At 36.7% G+C, this 24,602-nt stretch overlaps 1 protein-coding gene across 6 annotated transcripts; it reads left to right on the plus strand.

Moving 5' to 3' along the window:
• The first annotated feature begins 48 nt into the window (after positions 1 to 48).
• LOC132706780 (vinculin) lies at positions 49 to 24,581 on the plus strand. 6 transcript variants are annotated; one of them, XM_060678313.1, is made up of 20 exons: positions 49 to 187; positions 2,541 to 2,831; positions 2,887 to 3,090; positions 3,391 to 3,690; positions 3,751 to 3,830; positions 4,231 to 4,461; positions 4,524 to 4,620; positions 4,828 to 4,967; positions 7,867 to 8,324; positions 13,361 to 13,558; positions 13,621 to 13,712; positions 14,353 to 14,440; positions 14,634 to 14,666; positions 15,163 to 15,279; positions 16,303 to 16,362; positions 16,827 to 16,865; positions 19,432 to 19,553; positions 19,613 to 19,742; positions 21,119 to 21,322; positions 23,461 to 24,581. In XM_060678313.1, the coding sequence occupies exons 2-20, from the start codon at positions 2,589 to 2,591 to the stop codon at positions 23,631 to 23,633; spliced, it is 3,009 nt and encodes a 1,002-aa protein (XP_060534296.1). In that variant the 5' UTR covers positions 49 to 187; positions 2,541 to 2,588; the 3' UTR covers positions 23,634 to 24,581. The 6 variants fall into 6 exon arrangements, with proteins under 6 accessions (XP_060534296.1, XP_060534294.1, XP_060534295.1 ...); XM_060678311.1 differs by lacking the exon at positions 49 to 187 and adding an exon at positions 650 to 872; XM_060678312.1 differs by lacking the exons at positions 49 to 187; positions 16,827 to 16,865 and adding an exon at positions 650 to 872.
• Positions 24,582 to 24,602: the final 21 nt, after the last annotated feature.

Here is a 24,602-nt window from a genome sequence, read left to right on the forward strand (position 1 = left end):
CTACAGTTCGTGCTTAAACTTGAACAGTTCTATCGGCGGAACGGATATGCCGAGACGAGATAAGTCTCAAAAAGGAAGTCGCAATCTCTCTTTAAAATATTTTCATTGCTGCAAAGCGCCAGCTTGATAAAACCCTATTTCACGGCTTCAGCAAAAAAAGTGTCCTCGATGTTTAGTTTTGTTACACGTAGAATGGCGAATCTGGGGGCTGAAAAAATATTCGTGATTAATACACTACCAAAATTTTCATAGTGTTTGGTAACATTCATTCCGTTGATGTCCGGATGGTTTAGGTGAGACTAATTATTTTAACTTGCATTTCACTGTCTTTTATAAAACTGAATAAAAAAACGAAGTTTTTTTGCAATAGCAAAACGCATAGTGCTGTTCATAGATAATAGAATGTGGTTGGTTAGTGCAGTTACGTATATGAAGCCAATATTTTTCATTGGATTTGCTAATCGCAGCACAATACAACAATACCTACATACAGTTTCAGATTAATAAAGATTTGGGTTTCTGTTTAGGTTTTGATTTACCAGCTTTAACTTTCCTGCACATAAACTTTTAATTTGGCCTCCACTCGGTTCGGTTCGCTATCATCGCGCCAGGTGGCGCGCAAAGAAGATAGGTTAATGAATTCTATTTATAACTCTTCAGTTTTCTTATGTTTATTACAAAGCGCAAATGTCTCCTTAAAAGTGCCTTTCTTTTCTGTGAAGTAGCCAGCTCGAATTATTTTTCTTTGAATTTTACGGGTTTCGCGTCTGTCGTCTAGTTTTTTGCCAGTGTTTTGTGCTATATTTTTTGTCAGAATGCCTGTGTTTCACACCAAAACAATCGAATCTATTTTGGAACCCGTTGCACAACAGGTAACTTGATTTGTTTATTATTCAAAAATAAATTGTTACTCAAACGTCTCAGTTTTCTCGTTTTTTAACATGAATTTCTAAAAAATATATATAAAAACTCTTTGGCAAGTTGACAGTTGTTTTATTTGTACCTATCAAATCGCCCGTATTGTATTTTGTTTCGCGCGAGATCTTAATTTTACGGGCAAAATCAGGAGAATGACTAATTAAAAATAGGCGTTGTCACATTTTCAGACGACCGAATATTTCCATGCCTGTCCTTCTGGCAAATATAAAATACGTTTTATTTTTAAAGTGTTAAAATAAACAATGTATCGTATCGAGTTTGTTTAATCTTTTACGGTTTATTTATAGTTTATACATGCAATTGGCCCCATTTAAGGCACAATTTGATCAGCTGTGCGAACTTTGACGTAACCAAAAAAGGTTATGTGCTACTTTTGTTTTGTTAATGAAAATTTCCAATGCCCACTATGCAGATGTCACGAAATTGTAGCAGGTTGACACCTACAGGAAAGAAAACGTCACGGCAGTAGATATATTTTACTAATTTTATTAGCAAACGGATTAATTAATGGTTATGATCATAATAAAATTATAATGTCGCCTTGTTTGGCATAATGCGAATATTCAAATAGAATGAATGAATGAAAATAGAGGAACTTGGGTTTACGGCGACTATTTCAAGATATACAGCGTGTCCAGAATGAGGTAGAATGTATAGGAAAGTTTAAATGAATTTTATGAGAAACTTAAATGCGCCCCCTTAAATCGTTTCTGGAAAGTTTGAGATAATATAAAAAGTTGGATTTTCTATTTTTGTCTGTAAATGCCGAAATACGGCAAACAGTGTAAGAATAGGATGAGTTGTTTTCTAGGTATACTATAGATTTTTTATTTTTTTTATGAACGCTATATTTAATATTTTCATTATTAGATAGAGCATAAAAAAAATTATGTGCATTTAAGGCCTCTTCAGGTCACGGTGATCGACATGATAGCTGTCGACTGGTATTCGCAAAATCGCATACAGTGAAGTAGTATTAAATTTACTGTTTATTCAAAATTGAATTGAATTGAATGTAATTACATTGGAATAAATTAGAATTACTTGCTACTTACGTTGGAATAAATAAATAATAATTTAAATTTATGAAATGTAATTTAATAATTAAGGCATATTGTTGATTAATTAATATTGTTAATGGTAATATATAGAGCCTCGATTACAAAACATGTTCGTTTATGTCAGAATTACGTTGGTGCACAAAATTTTTGAAATACACCAAAGACAAAAGTCGGAAGGAGTTAGAACTCGCGGGCCAGGAAACCGCTGAATATATCTTTGTTCATTTGCCATTTGGCACAAAATGTAGGACAAGACGTCGAACTTCTTCTCAAAAGAAAATTTCTATTCCATTTTTTAAATAAATTAAAAAGACAAATAGCTAATTATCTGTATTGAAGCCGAAGTTAAGCTGTCGATAATAGTATATTATGCAACAAGTGCGGTAAATGGCATTCGGACACGAGCGGAGCGACCCTGTATCTTCTATGGTTCCAAATATATCCATGGTTATATTGGACACGCAGGATACACCTTGTTTCATTAAAAATGTGGTTTTAAACGTAAAAAATGGAATGAAAGTTTTCCATCTCTACGTTTAGGTTTCCAAACTAGTGATTCTTCATGAAGAGGCGGAAGATGGGATCCCCATGCCCGACCTCGAACAGCCAGTGCGGTCCGTCAGTAACGCCGTATCGAACTTGGTTAAGGTTGGTCGGGATACTATTAACAGTTCGGATGATCCTATCTTGCGTCAAGATATGCCCACTGCCCTGGTTAGAGTCGAACGGTCGTCGAAATTGCTGGAAGAGGCGAGTGCTAGACTGAAAGATGATCCTTATTCCGCTCCAGCTAGGAAATTGCTGATAGAAGGCAGTGGCGGAATTCTTCAGGTAAACGAATTTTTTTTTGCCGTGTGAATTTATTAGGCACGCGTGTCGTTTCTAGGCAACCTCTGCCCTTTTGTTGTGCTTCGACGAATCGGAAGTGAGGAAGATCATCAGGGAGTGCCACAGGGTGCTCGATTACCTCGCGGTAGCTGAAGTGATTGAAACTTTGGACGAACTTGTTCAGTTTTTGAGAGATCTGAGCCCATGTCTGAGTCGGGTGTCCAGGGAAGTGAGCGACAGAGAGAAGGAACTCACTCACCAGGTAATCGCTTTTCGTTCAGAGTGGAACGGATTTCGTTTAAAAATACCTCGTTTATATCGTAGCTCAAATTAAAATTTAACGACCGCATAAAATCGTTATTTTTCGCGGACGTGATTCATTGTGCGCTTTACTTGGTTGGTTACTTTTGATTGGTACCATACATTATTGTTAAATTGTTGGAAATTAATTTAAAACACATTTATTCTACTGAATGCATATTGAATTATGATTTTAAAGGAAAAGGATTGAATTTTTTTGGGTTTTATGTAGATAATATTGATTTATGATATTATCACAAAGGTACACTCAGAGATCCTGGTGAGATGTCTCGAACAAGTGAAAACGCTGGCTCCCATCCTCATATGCTCGATGAAAATCTATATCCACATAGTGTCGCAAGGCGGCAAGGGGGCGGAAGAGGCGGCCGAGAATCGCAACTACCTCGGTCAGCGGATGACCGACGAGATCAACGAAATCATAAGGGTGTTGCAGTTGACCAGCTACGACGAAGAACAGAGTGATTTAGACAACCTAACCGTGTTGAAAAAGTTACAAAACGCGATTCAGAATAAAATCAACGCTGCAAACGATTGGTTATTGGTTAGTCCGGTGGCGTTTTGATTACTCGGGGGCGGTAGAATGTTGAGCAATATTTTTCAGGACCCTAACGCAGTGAGAGGCGGTGTAGGCGAGAAATCTCTCAGGCAGATAATTGAGGACGCTGAAAAGGTAGCTCAAAGGTATGATGGGGAAGCATGAACTGTGGTAGGCAGGTTGGCAGATTTTTATATTAGGTTGATATAATCAGAAATTTGTATAAAAGTGTATAATTGGTAGGAAGTGTGCTGCATAAACCAAATATGAGCGGAAATTTTAAAATTGTTTTTTATTGTCTTTATTTATTTGTTTAATGGTCATAACATTAAAGATTGCATTTTCGTTGTTTTAAATAGGGGTAAATACAACAAGGTACAAATGTTCAAGACAGGGAAAGAGCGAGAGGGTATAGTAAAAAAAAATTATCCTCACTTCCTCTTAGAATAATTTTTCAATTTAAAAATGCGGGAAAAAACTAGTTGTGGGTCGGGATGGGGTATTGCTTTGGTTAAATAGATTAGGGGACACGAGTTGCGATTACAGGTGTCTGCCCCACGACGCAAACGTCATCAACAAACTGTGTTCCGATCTGACCACCATGACGGATGCTCTATGCGAATTGCGTCAGGACGGCAAGGGGGCGACTCCGCAGGCCGAGTCCCTGGCGCGCGGCATAAAAGAGAAGCTCGGCGACCTCCAGCAGGCAGTTATCAATGCGGTGGTGGCGGTCGACAAGGCCGGGTTGCAACAGACTGCGCACACAGTACAGGGAAGGTAACAGTAATGGGGTTGGTGGCGAGGAGCCGGGTTTTTAAAGCCCGATATTTGGGTTGTAGGCTGGAGCAGGCTAGGAAGTGGCTGTCGAATCCGGGCCGCGATGACAAGGGGCTCGGCCGTAGGGCCATAAATGCCATCGTTGAAGAAGGGCGCAAGGTACATCTGGGATAATCACATTCCCCATTTCCTTGTCTTCTTGGCATTTCCTTTCGAGATGTGGATGTGCACCTAATTTCTTCATCTTGTCTTTGTTCTATCTCATTTATCCTCAGTAATATATTCATGGGTTTTATATGGTTTATCTCTTTCCAGGCAAACCAAACTTGTTTTAAACTTTCGATAATTTGGACTGTTTTCTATTAGGTGGCGGACGGGTTGCCGGGTGTCCAGAAAGCTGAAATTCTGCAGCTGTGCGACGAGGTAGACAGTTTAAGCAGGCAACTGTCTGACCTGTGCGCGCAGGGCAAAGGCGACACGCCCCAAGCGCAGGAGATAGCGCGCAGGTATTGATATAAAGTCACTTGATAGTTCAAAGGAATAGGAATTTGGATTAGGTGGATAGTGGCCCTACTACGGTAAAAAGTGATGCGCCCCAGGTGGCTATGATATTTTCGTAGAGAAGGGGTGGATCTTTTGCGCATGCGTCACGCCCCAACTAACAACAATTTTTCTTAAAAAATTGTCTAGTTTTCATAAGAACGCAAATCCGAATATAATTGGCAACGCCGAAATAGGAACTGCTATTGGCAGAGACTATTAATAGTCTTCTCTCCGTACCTTTTTCTTGTTTTTGCGAAAAACTTGTGTTTAGTGTCAAAACTGTAAGGAAAAGAATGTGCCTTAATTTAAAATATTTAAAAGTGGTTTACCTTTTCAATAGAAGTTAAACCAATAAGTTTATTAAAACACACTGTTTGCTCCCATTTATCGGCACAAATTCGGGAAAAATTAGTTCATATCGTGTCTATAGCGCTTAAAGAACCAAAACACTAAAATACTTACAGAATTATACTAAAGACGCCGATCCGCGTACTCTAATTCAGGTTAATATTAACTCTGCTCTTGTCGCTTTATTTTTTAACAACACTTTCTACACCTTAATTCCATTTTTGCCTGAAAATTTAATGGGATTTCGACATATTTTGAGAAATTACTGCATCAAAACTTTGACGACTTGTCAGCGGCCATGTGGGTTGTTGGAAGCCGCAAGGCCTTATGGGTAGAACGTCAGAAAATGGAGTTAGAGCTGCCATTGGTTAAAAATGAAATTTCAAATCTTGCGCACGCGCACATTGACCAGACCTCAAAATTTCGTTACATAGTTGCTTCACAAGTTCCTGTACTATTAGCATAGTTAGGCTCTCTATATGTCTAGTAGCTATATGGGTATGCCGATAGTATTGCAAAGAGATAGGCTTTGAAAAACAAATATGCTTGCAAACAAAGAAAAGGAAGGAAAATTCTGAGAAATTTCGGTTTTCAGAAAGAGTTGTCAGCGTTAACATTTATTTTATTAAATATATTTTTTTTACAAATAATATCCAGGATATTTATCAAGTGTATCAATAATGAACGGGATTATTATTTTATATATTATTGCAAAATTTGGTAAATACATTCTTATGCTTCAACCGTTTTCAGGTGCACTTTTTTCCTTTCCGCCAGTGCTGTTTATTTTTTACATTTTTTTTTGGTGAATATTTTTATTTGGTTTTCATTATTTTATTGAAAAGCAACATAAAACGTTATTCTTGGGCAGGTAATAACTAGGCTATCCTAAGAAAATATTCATCTAAAAAAATGTCAGTGGCTTACAATTTTTTTTTAAATACATATATAAATATAAAATATAAAAAAATATAAATTTGAAAAATAGCGGACGTTCGTCACTTCTAGAATTATAAAAAAAAAGCTTGTGAAGAAATACCTTTTTTAAATTCAGCTTAGGAATTATAAGACATTACTTGTATACTGATAGTGTACTGGTTGTTTAGCCAGGAAGAACTTTAACCAATTAAGGTAAACTATAACTAGTAAAATATTGGTATTATTCTAATTTTAGTAAAGGTTGAAATTTCGAAAAAATATATTTTCTTATTAATAGTATACTATTTATTAGCAAACTTACTTGAGCCCATTAATTGACTCATATCTTGGAAATTTTTTGGCTGTCACGCTGTTGGCTTGTGAAACCATTGTTTAAAAAGACAATATTTTACATACAACAATAAAGTCTCACTTCATTTTTGGTTAGTTTGGTTAAAAATAGAAGATTGCATTGTTGATGTTGTACCTTATATTGTTTAATAAATTTTTCCTTACACAAAAGCGAATTTCGATCTGATTTAAAGAATTTAAATAATTTTAGTACAAAAATCTTTAGTTACGTCTTTAATTCGTTCCAACAAGTCCTGTGTACATGGTATGCACTTCAGTGAGAGCAGTTCACATCGAAATTCATAGAGATTCATTAGGAAAGAAATAAAACATGAAAATATTGGCAAAAAAATAGTTGATTTCTGCAAACAAAAGCAAATTACCTGGACCACGTCACTGCTTTTGAAATAATTTTTGTGAAATTCATTTTGTTCCTACAGAAATGGTTTTCGTACTGTTGGTTATTAACGCAACACCCAACCCCTCTTTTTTGATGATCAGTACTACACAGAGTTCACATTGAAAAAACACATAAACGTAGCAGAATTTACTATATATAGAAAGCAGAAGTTATATTTAGGATCCAAAATATCCAAGTGTATAAAAAGTTATACTATTTAAATATTTGATCAATAAAATATTTTTTTATAATAATATTTTATTGTTGTTCATTTGATTGTAAATAAAACTAAAAATAAACTAAATCAAAACTGTTGAGCCTAGTCCAGGTAACTCTTTTTTTATTCTATTATATGATTTGACTCTTAGTTCAGGAGGCAGAGCATTGACCACTTTTGGCCCAATACAGTATATATCTTTCTGACACGCTACATGTTTGGGCTTCAGTAGAGCCACATTGTGCTTTTTTCTTAATGCATTGTTTTTATAATCTATTTTTGAGCCATCTACAACCCCAGCACATGCGTCCCATTGGCATTACCCACCATTTTAGTCCCTCCAAAGATAACATCTACATAACTCATAGAACTTATATATTATTTAGTTTAGTAATAATATTTTTAACAATTTGTACTGAATAAATAAGTTAGAAAGAAATAAAGGCCGTTGTCCCACAGCCCAATCTCTACAGTTTTCAAACAGTTGGGTTAAACAGATATTTCGAGTTATTTCATAGAGGTATAGGTTATCCATAGAAGTTATAAGAATTTCAAGAAGGTCTTACACGAAGTACTTTTCCTTGATTCCCCGTGCATATTTCTAATCATCCTGAGTTCGGGCGTTCAGGTTGTCGCAGAAACTGCACGAGCTCAAAGAGAAAATCAACCAGGCGGTGGTGAACCGTGTCGTCGAGGACTTCATTGACATCGTGACGCCGCTAAAGCAGTTCACGGAGGCGGCGCTCGCGCCCGAAGGCACCCCGAACCGCGATCAAAACTTCCACGACAAAGCGGCCAACCTGCAGAACTTTTCTGTTCGCGCGGTCAAGACCGCGAGGATGGTGGCGGCAGGCGGCAGCGGCGGCAACAAGAAACTGGCGGAGGCGTTGCAGAGCGCCGCCAACCAAGTGGAAAGCCTGACGCCGCAGCTCGTGTCCGCCGGCAGCATCCGGATGAACTATCCGACGTCGAAGGCGGCGGACGAGCACTTTGAGAACCTGAGGCAGCAGTACGCCGATACGGTGACGAAAATGCGAAACCTCTGCGACGAGGCCACCGACTCGGCCGATTTCATCAAAGCATCCGGTAATATCCTAATTCGGCAACATACAGGGTTACTTACCCTATACCAGTGGCGGCTCGTCCTTAGGTTTGCAGGTTTGCGCAACCTCCAAAAACTGTAGGTAAAATGCAAGAATCGTAATCTTAACCTACGATTGCCTAATCCGCCAAATCTATCCGCAAGTAAAATGCGAAAACTCTCGCTGGCTGTGACGCAGTCGAAGTCCTATTTGGCGCGTTTACTATGTAAATGCATGGAAATAATCCGAACCTGAGCCGAGTTTTGATGACTTTGAGTATTTTGGAGTAGCTAAAATCGTTTTAGTACTTATTTAATAATTATTGGGAAGTAACGTAGGGTAGGGTCTCAGTGCAATTAAGTGTATTATCCTGAACATATATTAATTAAAAATTGTTACACATACATACATAAAACTAGCGAACAAACCGATTTAATTGTAAAACTTTGTATTTTACGGCTTTCTACCATTTTAAATATACAAAAATCAACAAATACTTAATAACTAGAAATTCCTATTTTTGGATATATTAAAGAACATATTAAAAAACAAAAAATATATTAGGCATACATAACAACTATTTATAGGTGGTAGGTTATGGTACCCTCGTATGTAAATAATATAAAAAATACATATTACTACATATACTTAAATCTTTATTTTACAATTTTACCATAGTTTCTAATTTTTTTTTCTGGGGCTATCATCTTGGTTCTAGATATGGATTTTTCTCTAGAATTTCACTTGCGGCTTTCGATGTTGTTGCTAAAAGCTCAGACAATATCTGCTGAGCTTTTTTTTTGCATTTTTGGAAGTCTTTTTGATCTAGATAATCCTGCTTCTGTTGATGGCTTCTTGTTAAATAATAATAGGGTGGGAACAGCAGTTTTTTTTAGAATCTTTTTTAAAGGTAAACCTAAAATTTGAATTTAATGTGTTACTCAAGACAAAAAAAAATACCCATTTTGTAAGTCTCTTTCGCGTTCCGAATAGTTCGGGATACTAGGATCTTTCCCTTTGGGAAAGCGATGAAAACTGCATTGTCGAGAACTTGCTTTTTCATCTCTTTCCAGGCATACCTAACTATTTTTTGATGTAACTTATCCCACTGAAAAAGGTAAAAGAAATGTATTTCTTACCTTTACCTATATTATTATGTGTAATATTTTGAGCTTACCTCCTAACTAATAACACCGCTAATAAGCAGCACGAACACAAAACTTTTAAGTCTTTATTTAAGGTTACAAATACTGTTTTTCTCAGTTCTCGCCACTCAAGCACATACATACAATTTTAAAGTATTTGGAAAAGCTTAAAAACACTGTTTTGTCCAAGTTGTTTTTACAGAAACACAACACAGACATAAGCGCACTAATCACTAGTTTAAATTATTTTAATTGTTCAAAGAACACAAAAACAACGGTTTAATACGCCATCAAACGTATTGACAGAATGCACAAAAACCGTTAGAGGACTTCGCTGACGTCACAAGCGACCAGGTGCGATCGATAATTTTGGCGAACGTATGTCTTATGGGATTAGGCAGTCCTATTGGTTTGCGATTCTTGGGTAAAATGCTAATAATTTTTTTTTTAATTCTTAGTCATGCCAAAAGTCTGTATCAATGCCAACACGCGAGAAATAGTCAATTATTAGATGATTAGATAATTAAATCGCTTTTTTATGTGTTAGTTTGTGTTTTAAAATATGAATTCAGTTGAAATTTTACTTTCAAATCCGTTCTGTGGTCGATCATTAATCGAAAAGGCTAAAATAAAGCGACTTGGGAGGCCTATCCACATTTAAAAATAGCACAATCTGTGTCTAGCAAAAAACGGACTTTTAACGGAACATTTATTCCAGAACTTATAATAAACAAACATGGTTTGTGGTTGTGAAATTAAAAATGCCCTTTTTCGTTTTCCTTGTTTGTTTCCACGGAGAAGATTCATGGACAAAAAATGGTTTTACACACTTAAATCGTTCAGAGGACCGCATCAATAATCCATACATCGTCGGCAAAACACATGAAGAATGTTTTACAATATTTACTTTTTGGAACAGTAGGCGTAGCTGCTCAGTCGAGCACCGGTTATCGGCGTGATATTGAGTTGCACAAGTGAGACATAATCGATATATTTTAAAAATTATCCCGGGGTTTTTCAAGGACTAATTGACTTTAGTGTTGACGGTGCTCTTAAACAACACCTAGAAAAAGCAACGATATTTAAAGGTCAAAAAGCATCCGAAATGAAATTTTACAGACAATGTTTCATGTATGTGAAGAAGAAATTTCTAAAGAAATAGAACAAGCCGATTATTTGTCTATAATTGCTGATGAAACTAATGACATATCAAATCAATTCCAAATGGCAATTGTATTTCGATATGTTGTAAAAGGTAAGCAATTTTGGGATTTTTTATTGTCGTTATATTATGACCCCAAAGCTTTGTCTTCAGCTATTCTCACGGAACTTGAAAAGCACGTAAAAAACAACAAAAGCAAACTTATTGCACAAACATATCACGGTGCTTCAGTTATGAGCGGATCATCTAACGGGGCGCAAGCAATTATTAAAAAGACTTACGAACACGCTGCATACGTGCATTGTTATGCAAATCAATTAAATTTGATAATGTTAAACGCCGCAGACAAGAATGTCTCAATTCTTTTTGCCAATTTACAAGGAATTTGTACATTTTTTTCAAGTAGCCCTCAGAGATCCGCAGTACTAGACCAAATTATTAAAAAACGCTCACCACGATCCGCGTCGACCAGATGGAATTTTAATTCCAGGGTTGTTTGTACCGTATATGAACATAGAGCCGGTATTCTGGAGACAATGGAAAAAATCCAAAATGAGATTAGAAACTTTAGCACTACCACCCAAGCTTCAGGATATGTCAAAATTTATTTAAATTTTGCAATTATTTTACAAGATAATGCCACATATTGACTTGTTAAGTTTCAAAAAAGAGAAATTGACGCTGTTATCGCAAAAAATAGTATATTATGCAACACGTGTGGTAAACGGCATTTGACTCACGAGTTTTAATAAACTCAAAATACTAAGTGAAACTTTTAGTGAAACTTTAAAACTCATTAAAATTTTAACAGCAATCCCATTGGCTTCAGCTGAAGCAGAACGGTGCTTTTCAACCCTTAAACTGGATAAAAACATTTTTAAAAATACCACGGGAAAAGAAAGATTTTCGGCATTGACAATGTATCAAATTATTGAAAGCATACCTGATTTCAATCGGGATTATCGATAAGTTTGCGTCTGGATTTTCTTTTTAAATAAATCCCAATTATTAGGTGTTCATTTTTAAAAATTATTATGTAAGTATTATTAAAGTTTGTTAGTTTATATATTTTAAATCATTTTGAATCCACTGCTTCTAGACTTTTTGGATTAAAAAAAAATTGGCCTCATTCTATAACCGGGGCCTGCAACCCCCACCTTTTTATTGTACGAGCCGCCACTGCCCTATACGACGCGGAATATCGTGGCCAAAATAAAAGTTCTTTTTTTTTAAATTACTGCAGTTAAATCATTTCAATATTTTGGGAAAGTCAAATCCCAAGGCAGTTTTGAATTTCGCTTTTCTGTCCATTTTTACAGCTTCGTATATTCAACACAATCAAAAGCAGTGAGGTGAAATACGAGAATGAACGAGGAATAGAAGGGACAAAACAGAAATTGATAACCGATATTAAAATTTCACGTTATACCTCGAAATTGGTTGTCGTATTAGTTCCAGTTGTCTAGAAATTTGAAACTACACAAAACTAGCAATATTTTGAATGTTTGCAAAATATGCTGTAAAATTCTTCGAAGTGTTGGTTTATACCTTAATCTATCTTGCCATAAAAGATCAGCTGTCCTTTAATCAGCATGTTTAGAGATTGCGGATAAAGTAGGGAAAATGGACGCGTATACCCACTTCTTTAAGCGTTTTGACCACATAGATCATATCATTTTATCAAAACTAGACAAATAGGTTTTAGTACTAAAAAAACTAGACCATATGATTTTATTATATCTAGACAAAATAGATTTTGGAACACATTTTTGAATTCTATGATTTAAGTAGGTTTAGGTTTTAATCAATAACGTTTTTCTACTCCCGTCTGTAAAATACCTAATTACCCACCGATCTAGCGTGCGGGAAGCGTCACTTTACCACGTCAGTTTCGTTTCCCATGAATCCCAGCCACTTCGGACATTTCCGGGATTTGTCAATTCTGACAGTCGTGTCAGTGAATATATTCTTGTTGTTTTGCGAAAATGTACCCAAAAACTAACGGTCGTAGAAAAAGTATAGTATGCAACACGTTCGGTAAACTTTTTAACTAACTTGTTTATTAAACACTCGCTCCGTTGCGCTCCGCTCGTGTCAAATAAACTCGTGAGTCGAATGCCGTTTACCGCACTTGTTGCATAATATACCATTATGATACATAAATTTATAAAAAAATAAAATTTATCAGAACTATTTAATACCTATCTAATACCTAGCCAGTCAAAATTGTATTGATGTGGCTTTTACTTGATGGAAAATCCATTTAACAAGATAAAAGAGAAGCATGGTTCAGATTTTCTCAAAATATTTAACTTTGTAAATATAAGAATGGGTAATCAATTCTTAATTACTGTTATTGAGAAATTTTATATTTAGATTTAACAAACTAACCACAAATCAATAATAATAATTGAATTTATTAACCAGAGAACCTATATTTGAGCCGTGAGGTACACCGGATTTTGAAATGTAGGAATTCGATTCAAACGCATTATAAAAAAGGGACTGTGTTCGAGACTCTTAAATAAGCAATAAGTTCGTGAATCACTAAACTAATTCTAAATTTTTGACATTTTCGTGTTGTACTAGCAGTCAAACGTTGAGAGTTGGTCAATTTTTGTTTAAACCAGTCAGTTTCTTATAAAATTTGAGCACCAGAGTCATCCGAAAACAACTTGTTTAACCCCACTTATCAGTAGAATTCTACATGCCACTTTTGTTGTGCACCGACAGAGGAGCAGATGAAAAAGCACACATTCCTGTGCGAAGAGGCGATCAAGAACCGTCAGCCGCAGAAGATGGTGGACAACACGTCAGCGATCGCACGCCTCGCCAACCGTGTCCTCCTGGTGGCGAAACAGGAAAGCGACAACTCCGAGGACCCTAACTTTATCGAGGAGGTGACCAGGGCCGCAGAAGCGCTGCAGGGATGTGAGTTCGGTCGATTAGCGTGCTCATCTTGCTATAAAAAATGTGTTTTCGTAAATTTGAAGGTGTGCCGCCGATGGTTCAGGATGCCAAAGCGGTTGCCGTGAAACCTGCCGACGGTCTGGCCGTGTCGCGGTGGCGCGAATCTAACAAACACGTGAGTCCAAATGTATTTCCAGTTACTGCAAGTTTTTCAATAAGGCGCGTCGCGATAAGATTAACTTTTTATGTCTGTTCCATAATGGTTATAATGAGACTTAATTAATTTTTCAAAGAAACTTCCATTTGGCATTCATTTAATTGCTTTTTTTTCCATCAAGTGCAAAGGTGTTACCACCATATAGGTACTAAATATATAAATGCCACTAGATACCTCTAATAACTCTAATAAGATAGTACAAAAAAGGTCAGCACCGAACAAAGAGATTTGATGATTTTGAAAAGCCTCACCTGTTAACGGCCACACCCACAAGTTGTTAATCTAAAGTGCTGAATTACCTTCAGAACCTCCTCAAAATCTGCATTGTACGCAAGTTTGTGAAAGTCCTCTATTATTACACACAAAAAATGCAAATTTATAGGTTATAATCTTGACCTTTTCCCTATTTCTGTCATTCATGGCCATGTTTCTCCTGGGGAAATAAAAATTTCTCTGTTATTTTGTTAGAAATTTTTTAAGAATACTGAATTTAAATACTTTAAGACTAGTGTTGACTATTTCCCACATTTCCATTCCCTAAAATTATACATTATTTTCGAATTTTAATAATACTTCAATTTCGTCGTGACTTGTGTAGCTCCTCAACGCTGTGGGTCACGTGAGGAACGCGGTCCAGGTCAATCCAGAGCTGCCACCATTACCGGACATGAACGACCTTCACCTGGGTGAGTGTTACAAGAAAAAAAAAAGTAGCTATAGCGTTAAAAGGTTGCAGGTCGACTAATATCGTCGGCCGAGCGAAGTGACGTAGTTTTTGTAAATCGTTTTTTATTTGTTTGCCAGTTTGAATTTTGTGTTCCTTCACTCGGCACGACACGGCGGGCACAAACATCTACTAATTGCTAACGTCTCTTTCAGAAGCCACCCCGAACAGATACTTTGTCGAGAAAGGTATTTTTCTCCCGCTTTGCGTGTTCAAACTTGCAGGCAATAATAAAAAATTCGAACTCGGGCCCGTACTAAACGCTGAACGGATATTATACAGGGGGAAATATTTTTAAAAAGTGTTTTTTATATAATTGGTCATTAGTTTTTATATTTTTTATTTTTGGGATTAGTTACTGTTCATTTTTTTTTTAGAAAACCCTGTCTAAATACAACAATTTAACTACGTGTACCATAATATTCGCCATCGTTATGTATAGGCCCGCTGTCGAAAAAGTATTTGGATCCGGGGCGAATCATTAATATTGCACGGAAATTACTTGTAATTCAAAAAACGTTTTAAATTTAAAAAAATCTGCTTTCAAATATTTTCCGTGCATCGTTACGATGGATCGCCCTGTTCAAAATACGTGTACATAATGCCACTTTACACGCGCTACGCGTCTAGTCAAAAACGAGAAACCACGCCCCTTTAACACGGCTATTATAACCGACCTTGTAGTGGGGGCGTCGCTGCGAAACACCCCAACACCCGGCAGGGAGTACGAAGGGGCCGTGAGTCCCACGCAGCACCCACAAGGCTTGAGGCCCGTAAGCCCGTTGCCCAAATGGGCCAGAGGTAGACAATGCCCGACTATTTGCGCGTTAGGCGAAAGTGGGCGGAGACTTGCAGAGGCGACGGGCGAATTTTTTTTAACCCTGCGGAAAATCGTTTTACAGATTTGAAATATGGCAGGTATGAGGTCTGTAAATTATGTAATGAGACTGGCAATGTAGCGTTCTATCTGGCAACACCTGTGAAACAGTTTTTTCTATTGTGGTCTGTGTGCTATCAGAAATTGGAGACGAGAACTTTCGTTAAACTTGGGCAAGTCTACGGAGATAGTGTTTAGTCAAGAGCCCAGGTTTTTCAGTGGTTCAAGGCGTTTTCAGAATGAAGAGAGTCATTTGAAGATGCACCATGAAGCGAAACAAATCTTCAAGAACCGATGAAAATGTCAATAGAGTCTGGGATCTGTTAGTTTACAGTCAGAATGGTTGGGGAAGAATTGAGTTTGACCCAGACCACCCTTCAGATTTTGACAAATATGATAAGAAAAATCTGCACAAAAATGATCGCAATGACAGCCAATCAGCAGAAAAAACATTCCTGTGGCTTTCAACTTCAGTTGAAAAATAACTTCAAGCGACGTCATTCTAAGACAGCCGAAAACAAAACAAACCAAAGAGTATCAGAAATAAATAAAAATTCAGTCTCATTAATTTCCAGACCTTGTATGTCTTTTAAAAGATTTTATACCGGGGTAAGTCATTTTATTTGATGGGCATATTTTATTTGGTGTCAATAGTCGGATTCAAATTTTTATCACAAATCAAAAATAACAAAAAAAATATATTATTATTATCTATGCAAGACGTGGGAGTTGGCTGGAACTAACCATGATGTTGCAAATAGATAAAACAATTTTTTTGTAAATAAAATTTCCGTTCTCCCTTAAGACAAAGCCTAAAAAATTGCTGCGCATTCGTATAATCGAAAGTGCTCTTAGAAGGTCGTATAAAGGGTTTGGTGCCCTTATTCCTCGGCAAGTCTCCCCTTTCCGACACATCCGCAAGGTCGTTACAACGAAATCGCTTTCAGGCGACAATTCCGATCTGCTCTGTCGGGAGCTGCTACCTAATAACGTATATCAATCGTCAGGTAAAAAATAGATATTTCTGTTTAGTCATTTTGGAACGAAATGGGAATGTCACCTCTGTTGAATGTTCATTTACATACCCCTGGCTATCATCGGGCATGGATTTTTCCTTACAGTGCCGGAACAATAGTCCCGTTCTAGTGTTGACACGGAGATTTGTTTGCACTAAGACGCGACTGTGTAGCTCAGTTCGTCGCCGAGATAATGTGAACATAACCGCTTTTGCTTCGATAGTATGCTAACTATAGTTGCTCGCCGCATTTCGAATACACGAACCGCCGTATTTATACCGATTGTTGTACAAAGCAATCAGCATTTACTAGGTAGGGGGCGCCACATACAAAGTCAATGCAGTGATATTAAGGGTGTATAAGGGCCCCGATTATTTTTGCTGATTGTTTTGTCTATTTTTACCACTTGACGTGCTCTGACCGGTTTTTGTGCACATTTTTTTCACGCCGCCAAGGATATTACAGCTTTATCCCCGAATACATCATCGAAGATGGTAATAATAAACGCAGTATACTAACTGATAATGTCGGATTCGCTGCTATCTGCCCTATTTGCTCGTTGCCGCCCTAACCTCGCGTGTCTATGGGCTTAAATGTGTGTTCGGCAATTTGTTGCACGCAAACTAGAGCGAAGTCAATATGGGGCCAATTCGCCGCGTTTAGGGGAATCACTGGGTCGATTTTATTTGATTACGTCTTACGTACAGAGTGGGTAAGAAGTTGCATCAATCAGTGAACGTGCTATTCTCGAAGTTGACTGGTTTGGCAACGACGCCTTCGAACTTAAAAAAAATGTTGCCCAACGTAGCATTATTCCTATATTTGTTCAATATCTACAAAAGCATTTGTTTCGGAATTTCATTTAAATTACTTATTATTTTATATTTTATTCCTTTCAACAAAAAGAAAAAAGTTTACCCGAATTTCTCAATTTTATATATTTTTCGACCCATCCTGTACAGTTTGTCCCATTTTTTATGGTTTTACGGCGTATCTCTCTTATTTATAAAGCCAGCGTGTTACTTTTTCGCGAAATGAAAGGGGATGCAACAAATATGTCAGGATGATTTAGAAAATGTCTTGTAGCTCAGTTTTATCTAAAATACAGCTTTTTTACACAAATTACATAATTTATTGTAAACAGTTAGTTCAATCAATGTCTCATATTTATTATATTTTGAGTAAATATAAGCCATAGCAGAAGGAAGAGGCCGAAATTAAAAAAATATATATATTAGCAAATGTCATGACGGTTGTTCCATGACAACTAAACAAACATGACCTAGATATAACAAAAAATATAAATTAAATGTATGGGCTTTGTATTTCAAATACCACTTATGTGTTACATATTTTTAAAAAGCATAATAAAATTGATTAAGGCATACAGGATGTTCAATTAAAAAACACAAGTTTAGTGTGTATTTCATAATTTGTGAGTTTTAAAACGCCGCTGGATCCTCAGTAAAAACCCCTATATAGTCTAGTTTTCGCTTTTCGAACGCACAACAGCGTTGCAAAGGCTAAGATAGCTACGATATTTCTGTTTGTGGCACCTTGGATTTGACACAAAAGCAGCTATGAGTCACGGAAACCGCAACATAGCTTTATTAATAATGGGACATACACCGTGTTTTTTTGGTCAAGCTGCTAAAAAGTGACATACTTAAATGACAGCCCTCAGTGTACCGGGTGACACAGAAAGTGGAAACACTTTATAACTTTTAAACTGCTTGAGATAGCGATTTCAAATTTGGAATGGTTAATATAGGCTGAATGTCCAATTTTTTGAAAATATGTAGTCAATGGTTGCACTTCCGGTTTGAGCGGAGACGACAGTAACTTTCAAATTTTAAATGGGACGGCCTGTATTTTTTGCATTTTTAGATTCAGGAGACCATTCTACGTAGGATAGGGCGGTTTTTCTCTCTTTTTTTTTTGTTTTTTTTTTTAATTTTTATTTAATTTTTGAAAATTATCTACCGGATCACCTGATCAGGGAAAAAATTGTAAATGAAACTTTTCTTTACTTGTCTAGTGGCAAATAGTATTTAACGTAATGAACTATTAACTTTTTAGAATAACCTAGTTTTCTCAAATTGCACCCTAGTGGAAACAAAAACATTTTAAAACCGGTACTTTTTTTGCAACATTTTGAAACCAAAATTTTCAAAATCCGTTAAAAAATAAGCTCACAGGAAGGAAAAACCAGATAAGTAATAGCATATTATACAACAAGTGCGGAAAACGGCATTTGAATCACGAGTTTTTAATAAACGAGTGAGTTAAAAAGTTTACCGAACGTGTTGCATACTATACTTTTTCTACGACCGTTAGTTTTTGGGTCCATTTTCGCAAAACAACACGAATACATTCACTGACATGATCGTCAGAATTGACAAACGTCAAAATTCAAAGCGTGGGAAATATCTCCGAAAACATCCAATTGCTCCCAAATCCGTGCGGTAAAATCCCGGAAATGTCCGAAGTGGCTCAGATTCATTGGAAACGAAAGTGACGTGGTAAAGTGACGCTTCCCGCACATTAGATCGGTGGGTAATTAGGTATTTCCTGTGGGATTATTTTTTAACGGATTTTGAAAATTTTGGTGTCAAAAACTTTTTATTCCCACTAGGATGCTGTTTGAAAAAACTAGGTTATCCTAAAAAATTAATTAAATTAATTAAAAATTAATTAACCAAAATTAAAGTTTCATTTATGATGGTCACAGAGTCCTAGACACAATTTTCGAAAATTAAATAAAAATTTAAAAAAACGAAAAAAAGAAGAAGAAAACCGTCCTATCTCCTGTTGTGCCATTTAAAATTCGAAAGTGACTGTTGTTTCCGCTCAAACCGGAAGTGCAACCATTGAGTACATATTGTCAAAAAAATGGATATTCAGGCAATGTTAACCCTTCCAAATTTCAAGCTGTTTAAAAGTTGTAGAGTGTTCTCACTTTCTTGTGTTACCCGGATAGAGACGGGCGGAACACGTTGGTTTAAGTAATCTAATACAGATTCTCCATGGTTGTTTTTAAAAACGTTGGACGGTTAACAGAGCAGGCTCCGCCGCGTCCGCCGCTGCCTTACGACGGGGCCCCGATGCGGCCTCCGCCACCGGAAACCGACGACGAGGACGAGGTGTTCAAGACCGCTCCGAGCGCGAGCCAACCCATCATGGTGAGAACACTTGGGGAATCGCTGACAAAATCGGAGTCACGCATGTTTGTTTTTTCAAGGTCGCCGCGCACAACCTGCACCGCGAGGTGCGCCAATGGTCCGCGAAGGACAACGAGCTCATCGCCGCCGCGCAAAGGATGGCCAAGCTGATGGCGCGGCTGTCGGAACTCGTCCACAACGACGACAAAGGTACGTTTGACGTCCGACAGCGGACGGACCTATCCTTGTGCTGGTGTTGACATAAATAAATTACAGAGATTACCGAACAAATCAATAAAAACTATCTTTTCGATGAACTACTTCTTAGAGTCAGTGAATTAAAAAGGTTTCAACAAAAAAAATCAGTTATAGATTTAAAACTTACTAAGTAAGTCCATCACTACCATGTGAGAAACAAAGGCATAACTATTCAGAAGAAAAATGAGCCTTAACCTCAAAAAGTATTTAAGTAAAAACCGATAAAAATTAATTGAACATTTTTATTGATAAATTTTCTGGTTATTTTTAAGATCGTAATTGATGAAATAACAAAACAAGTTCGCAAACTAAGTGGATACAAAATGGGAAATAGGGTAGTGAAAATTGTGTGCTATGCAGTTGACGCGGTTCTTGTGGCGGAGAACGAAGGTTCAATAAAACTCCGAAACAATTTAATATCACCGATCAGACAGATACAAACTTAAGGTTGAGGACAAAATAATACGACAGAAAATAAAATTCAAATATTTAGGAATTGAAATATCTGGATACAGAGACATTAGGACAGAAGTTAGTAACTGAAGCAATAACCCTGATATATAAAACTGCTATTAGACCTATGCAGCAAAAACCCGATCTGGGACCTCGAAAACAAATGGAATATTAGAGACCACGGGAATGAAAATAGTTCCAAGAATAGCGTGAAAAACGCTTGTGGATAGGGAAAGAAGGCGAGTGTGCATAGTAGATAACATCAATGACTGGGTGTTGGATCGACAGATAAAATGGAACGCACACATTGGTTCTATGGGAGAAGAACAAATAGTGAAAATATTGAGGGACAAATCACCAGTAGGACGAAGGAGCCTTGGAAGACCTAGGAAAAGATGTGGAGAAAAACAGGCAGTCATGCAGTAGGAAGAAGAAGAAGAAATATAGCGTTAGATATAAATTTTTGTGTGCTATAATAATATTACCTTAATGTATACGTAATTACTAATGTCAAGAATAGGATTGTTAAGGCGTGGGTGCTAGTTCTTTTGTAACTATTTTGGCTCCTGCATTAAAAAAAAATATATATATATATATATATATATATATATATATATATATATATATATATATATATATATATATATATATATATATATATATATATATATATATATATATATATATATATATATATATATATATATATATATATATATATATATATATATATATATATATATATATATATATATATATATATATATATATATATATATATATATATATATATATATATATATATATATATATATATATATATATATATATATATATATATATATTATGCCAACTGCGATGATGTATGTCCGCAGGCTCGAAGAGGGAACTGATCGCGACAGCCAAGGCTATCGCGGACGCCAGCGCAGATGTCACCAGGATCGCCAAGCAGCTGGCCCGAGAGTGCACGGATAAGAGGATCCGCACCAATTTGCTGCAGGTGTGCGAGCGCATCCCCACGATAGCGACTCAGTTAAAGATTCTCAGCACGGTCAAGGCCACAATGCTAGGATCTCAAGGTAACCAAACGAATTACCTTCGAAGACATCATTAATAATAATAAATTCGGGGTAAAAAAAAAATTAGTATGCATGAGTAAAATTTTCCATAAATCAGTGGCAGCCAAAACGACAATGGAATATTCTATTTGGGCGCAGTCGCATATAGGCGTGGCGGATATAATTTTCGTCAGCGGCGTGCCTCTCGTGATTTTTTTAATACGGACGAAATTAAATTATCTGGCGCTATTTTGACTGGCAAGGCACTTCCTCTACTCCGCTCTCGATTTCCAGAAATTTCGGATTTATTCGTATCAATTCGTTGTGGAAATACTATCCAATGCCCCTGCACGCCGCTGACTTTTATATCATACCTCCAGTTATACATTATCGATTCGAATAATGCTGTAAATTTGCTTTTTTCGTCGCATTTACGCACAACTGGACTAAAGTTAAAGGTACGTATGCACCGGCCTTATTAATTTTTTTAATATGGAATTTTTGGCTTAAAAAAATTAAGGTTTAATTTTCATCATCGGCGAAGCGTTTAAGCATCGTAATCAATTTTGGGGCGAGGCTTAGTTCGTTTTAAGAGATTTCTCATCTCCACCAAGTAAACCACGAAACCGGAAAAAAGTTGGTGATCCATCTTTTTAACTTGTATGGTGCGTTATCCTCTCTTTATGATTATTTATTATTGATTGCGTTCCCCATGATATCTTAATATAAACTTAATGCAATACGTCTCTAACCGAACTCATTATTCAAGATTTTATTTCTGGGACCTTTGCTGTTTATCATTTTTATTAATGATTTATGCATATACACACCTACTTAGTTACGTCACGTAATGGTCAGTTTATTTGAAAAATATTTCCGATAGCAATGTAGTGAAAACCGGGGAGTGGTTCACGGCTAACGCATTTCTTTTGAATACAACAAAAACCCAAACGTTGATCATTCCAAAGGATAATCTTTGTCAACAAAAAACCAAAAAAGCTATCGATGATAGTTTAAACTGGTCGGCTCAAGTGGATCACTAGATTTTTCTGCTTATAGGGCTTAACTTGTGGCAAAAAGGACTTTTTATAATGCAAAAAAGAGCCCTTCATATTTTCATCAATACAAAATTAGCTCTCAGCATGCATATGAGGGGGTACCCATAAAAAACCGGAATTGAATTGCCGCGCACAGAGCTTGAAAAGTACACCTTTCTCTCGCTAAGTTGTGGATAGTAAAACTTATTATTGCGAGTTAAATTTAACTTGTTTTGTTCACTTGCAGTGCTATTTTTTGGTAACGCCGTTTTTTTGTTATTTCGTTTTTTTCGATGGCAAGTTTAAAAGAACAACGTGCAGCTGTGAAATTTTGTTTTCTGCTCGGTAAAAGTGGTGCTGAAACAGTTTCAATATTAAAAACGGCTTATAAAGATGATGCGATGGGAAAAACTCAAGTGTACCAGTGGTTTGTTCTGGACGTCCATCAACTGCTCGAATCGACGAAAATCTACAGACAATTGAACAATTATCAAAGATTAGTGGGTTGTCTTGGAGCATGGTTCGGCGAATTTTAACCGAAGATTTTGCACCTTACTCGCCTGATCTCGCTCCGTGTGACTTCTTCTTATTTCCATGTATGAAAGGGGACATGAAAGGACGGCAATTTGACAACATTGAAGAGGTCAAGAAAAAAACGAGGGACGAGCTGTCGGCTATAGCCAAAGATGAATATAAAAAATGTTTCGAACAGTGGAAGCGCCGCTGGGACAAATGTATTAGTTGTAAGAGTATTTTGAAGGGGAGGAGGTCGTTCTGTGATTTTCGAAACAATATATAGTTTATAAAAAATGATTCCGGTTTTTTTTGGGTACCGGCTCGTATGTTTTGTGAGTTGTTTAAGTTTTAAGATTTTTAACTGTTTCCTGGACAAACTTCAAGAAAACTTTTAAGTTATATCTTCTTGGCCAACGTTTCTACATTGTAAAAGAATACTTGAGATCCAATTTTAAGCTGTAAGTGTGTTGCTTACATTTTATTTTTTGGTAAATTAATTTTTGTCTGTGGTGTCTCATGTCATTATTGTTTTGCTTTGACTGCTACCACAATCGTAAACATATATTAAATAAACTTAGTCAAATAAAAGCCTATTCTATTCTAAAGGTTCGGAAGAGGACAGGGAAGCGACCGAAATGCTCGAGGGCAACGCCCAGAACTTGATGCAGAGCGTGAAGGAGACGGTACGCGCGGCCGAGAGCGCAAGCGTCAAGATACATGCGCAAACGCACGGCAAGCTGCGATGGGTGCGCAGGCAGCCGTGGTACGCATACGCCTAAGGCTTGGGGAAATTTAACATGCTGGTCTAAGCCCTAAAAAACGAACGTCATAGTGGACATTGTTGGTTTTTTTCAACCTAATCTCAAATTGAAACCGGTTGGGAGGTGACCAACGGGGTGTCCTGAGGTGCAGCTAAGAGCCATATAAAATAATGGGAACGGGGTGTAGCATTTTGTCACGCCGTAGTTTCAGGCAACTCAGACAATCGGGTAGATTTTCTTGCTTTTCCAGTATCCAGTCACGTGTCAGCTACAACTAGTTTAGACCAGCGTGTTTATAATCGACGGCAGTTTAATCATGAGGCTCCCTCTTGGTTTGCTCGTTATTTATTTAGGTCGGAATATTTGTGTTCACTACGCCATTAATTTATTAATCTTACGTTAATATTAATTAGTAACTAAAATAATTACATATTATTGTAGTCGGTTCTGTTATTTTTTCGTCCAGATCATGCAATATTACCCACTAAGTGGCGTCTCATATTTTTTTGAGCTTCTTTTATGTTCGTCACTAGTGATAAGGGTATACTTTAAATTGTCAGTGATGTAGACTTGCCTTGCCGAGATAGAGTTATTTTTATATAATGCTTGTTACATGTTATAGAAGTTTCACTGTAGGGTGTCCGTGCAATGGTGCCAAATTTATGGTATTTCGTTGTGGCCGATAAAATTTCGCATTTCGACGAAGGGTTGTGTATTTAATAAATGAATAAAACTTTGGTAAGTGAAATTTGATCGGCGTTTTTCAGGTAAATCGTCAACGAAGCAATAATAGGAATGTACGTTAAGTTTTCGTTGGTGTCTTAACTCGGTTTTCCTAATTTTTCTAACTGTCCGGGCGTCATTTTGTTTTTGGGAATGAACTCGACTGTAACAAAACCCAATGTAATCGTCGTATTCTTTATTTTAGAAAAATGTTTGCCGGTTATTAAAGACTTTAATATTGAATGTCTTTGTTTTGTTTTGTTT

The sequence above is a fragment of the Cylas formicarius genome, unplaced genomic scaffold, assembly GCF_029955315.1.
Source record: "Cylas formicarius isolate icCylForm1 unplaced genomic scaffold, icCylForm1.1 PGA_scaffold_8__14_contigs__length_24414737, whole genome shotgun sequence".
Classification (NCBI taxonomy): domain Eukaryota; kingdom Metazoa; phylum Arthropoda; class Insecta; order Coleoptera; family Brentidae; genus Cylas; species Cylas formicarius.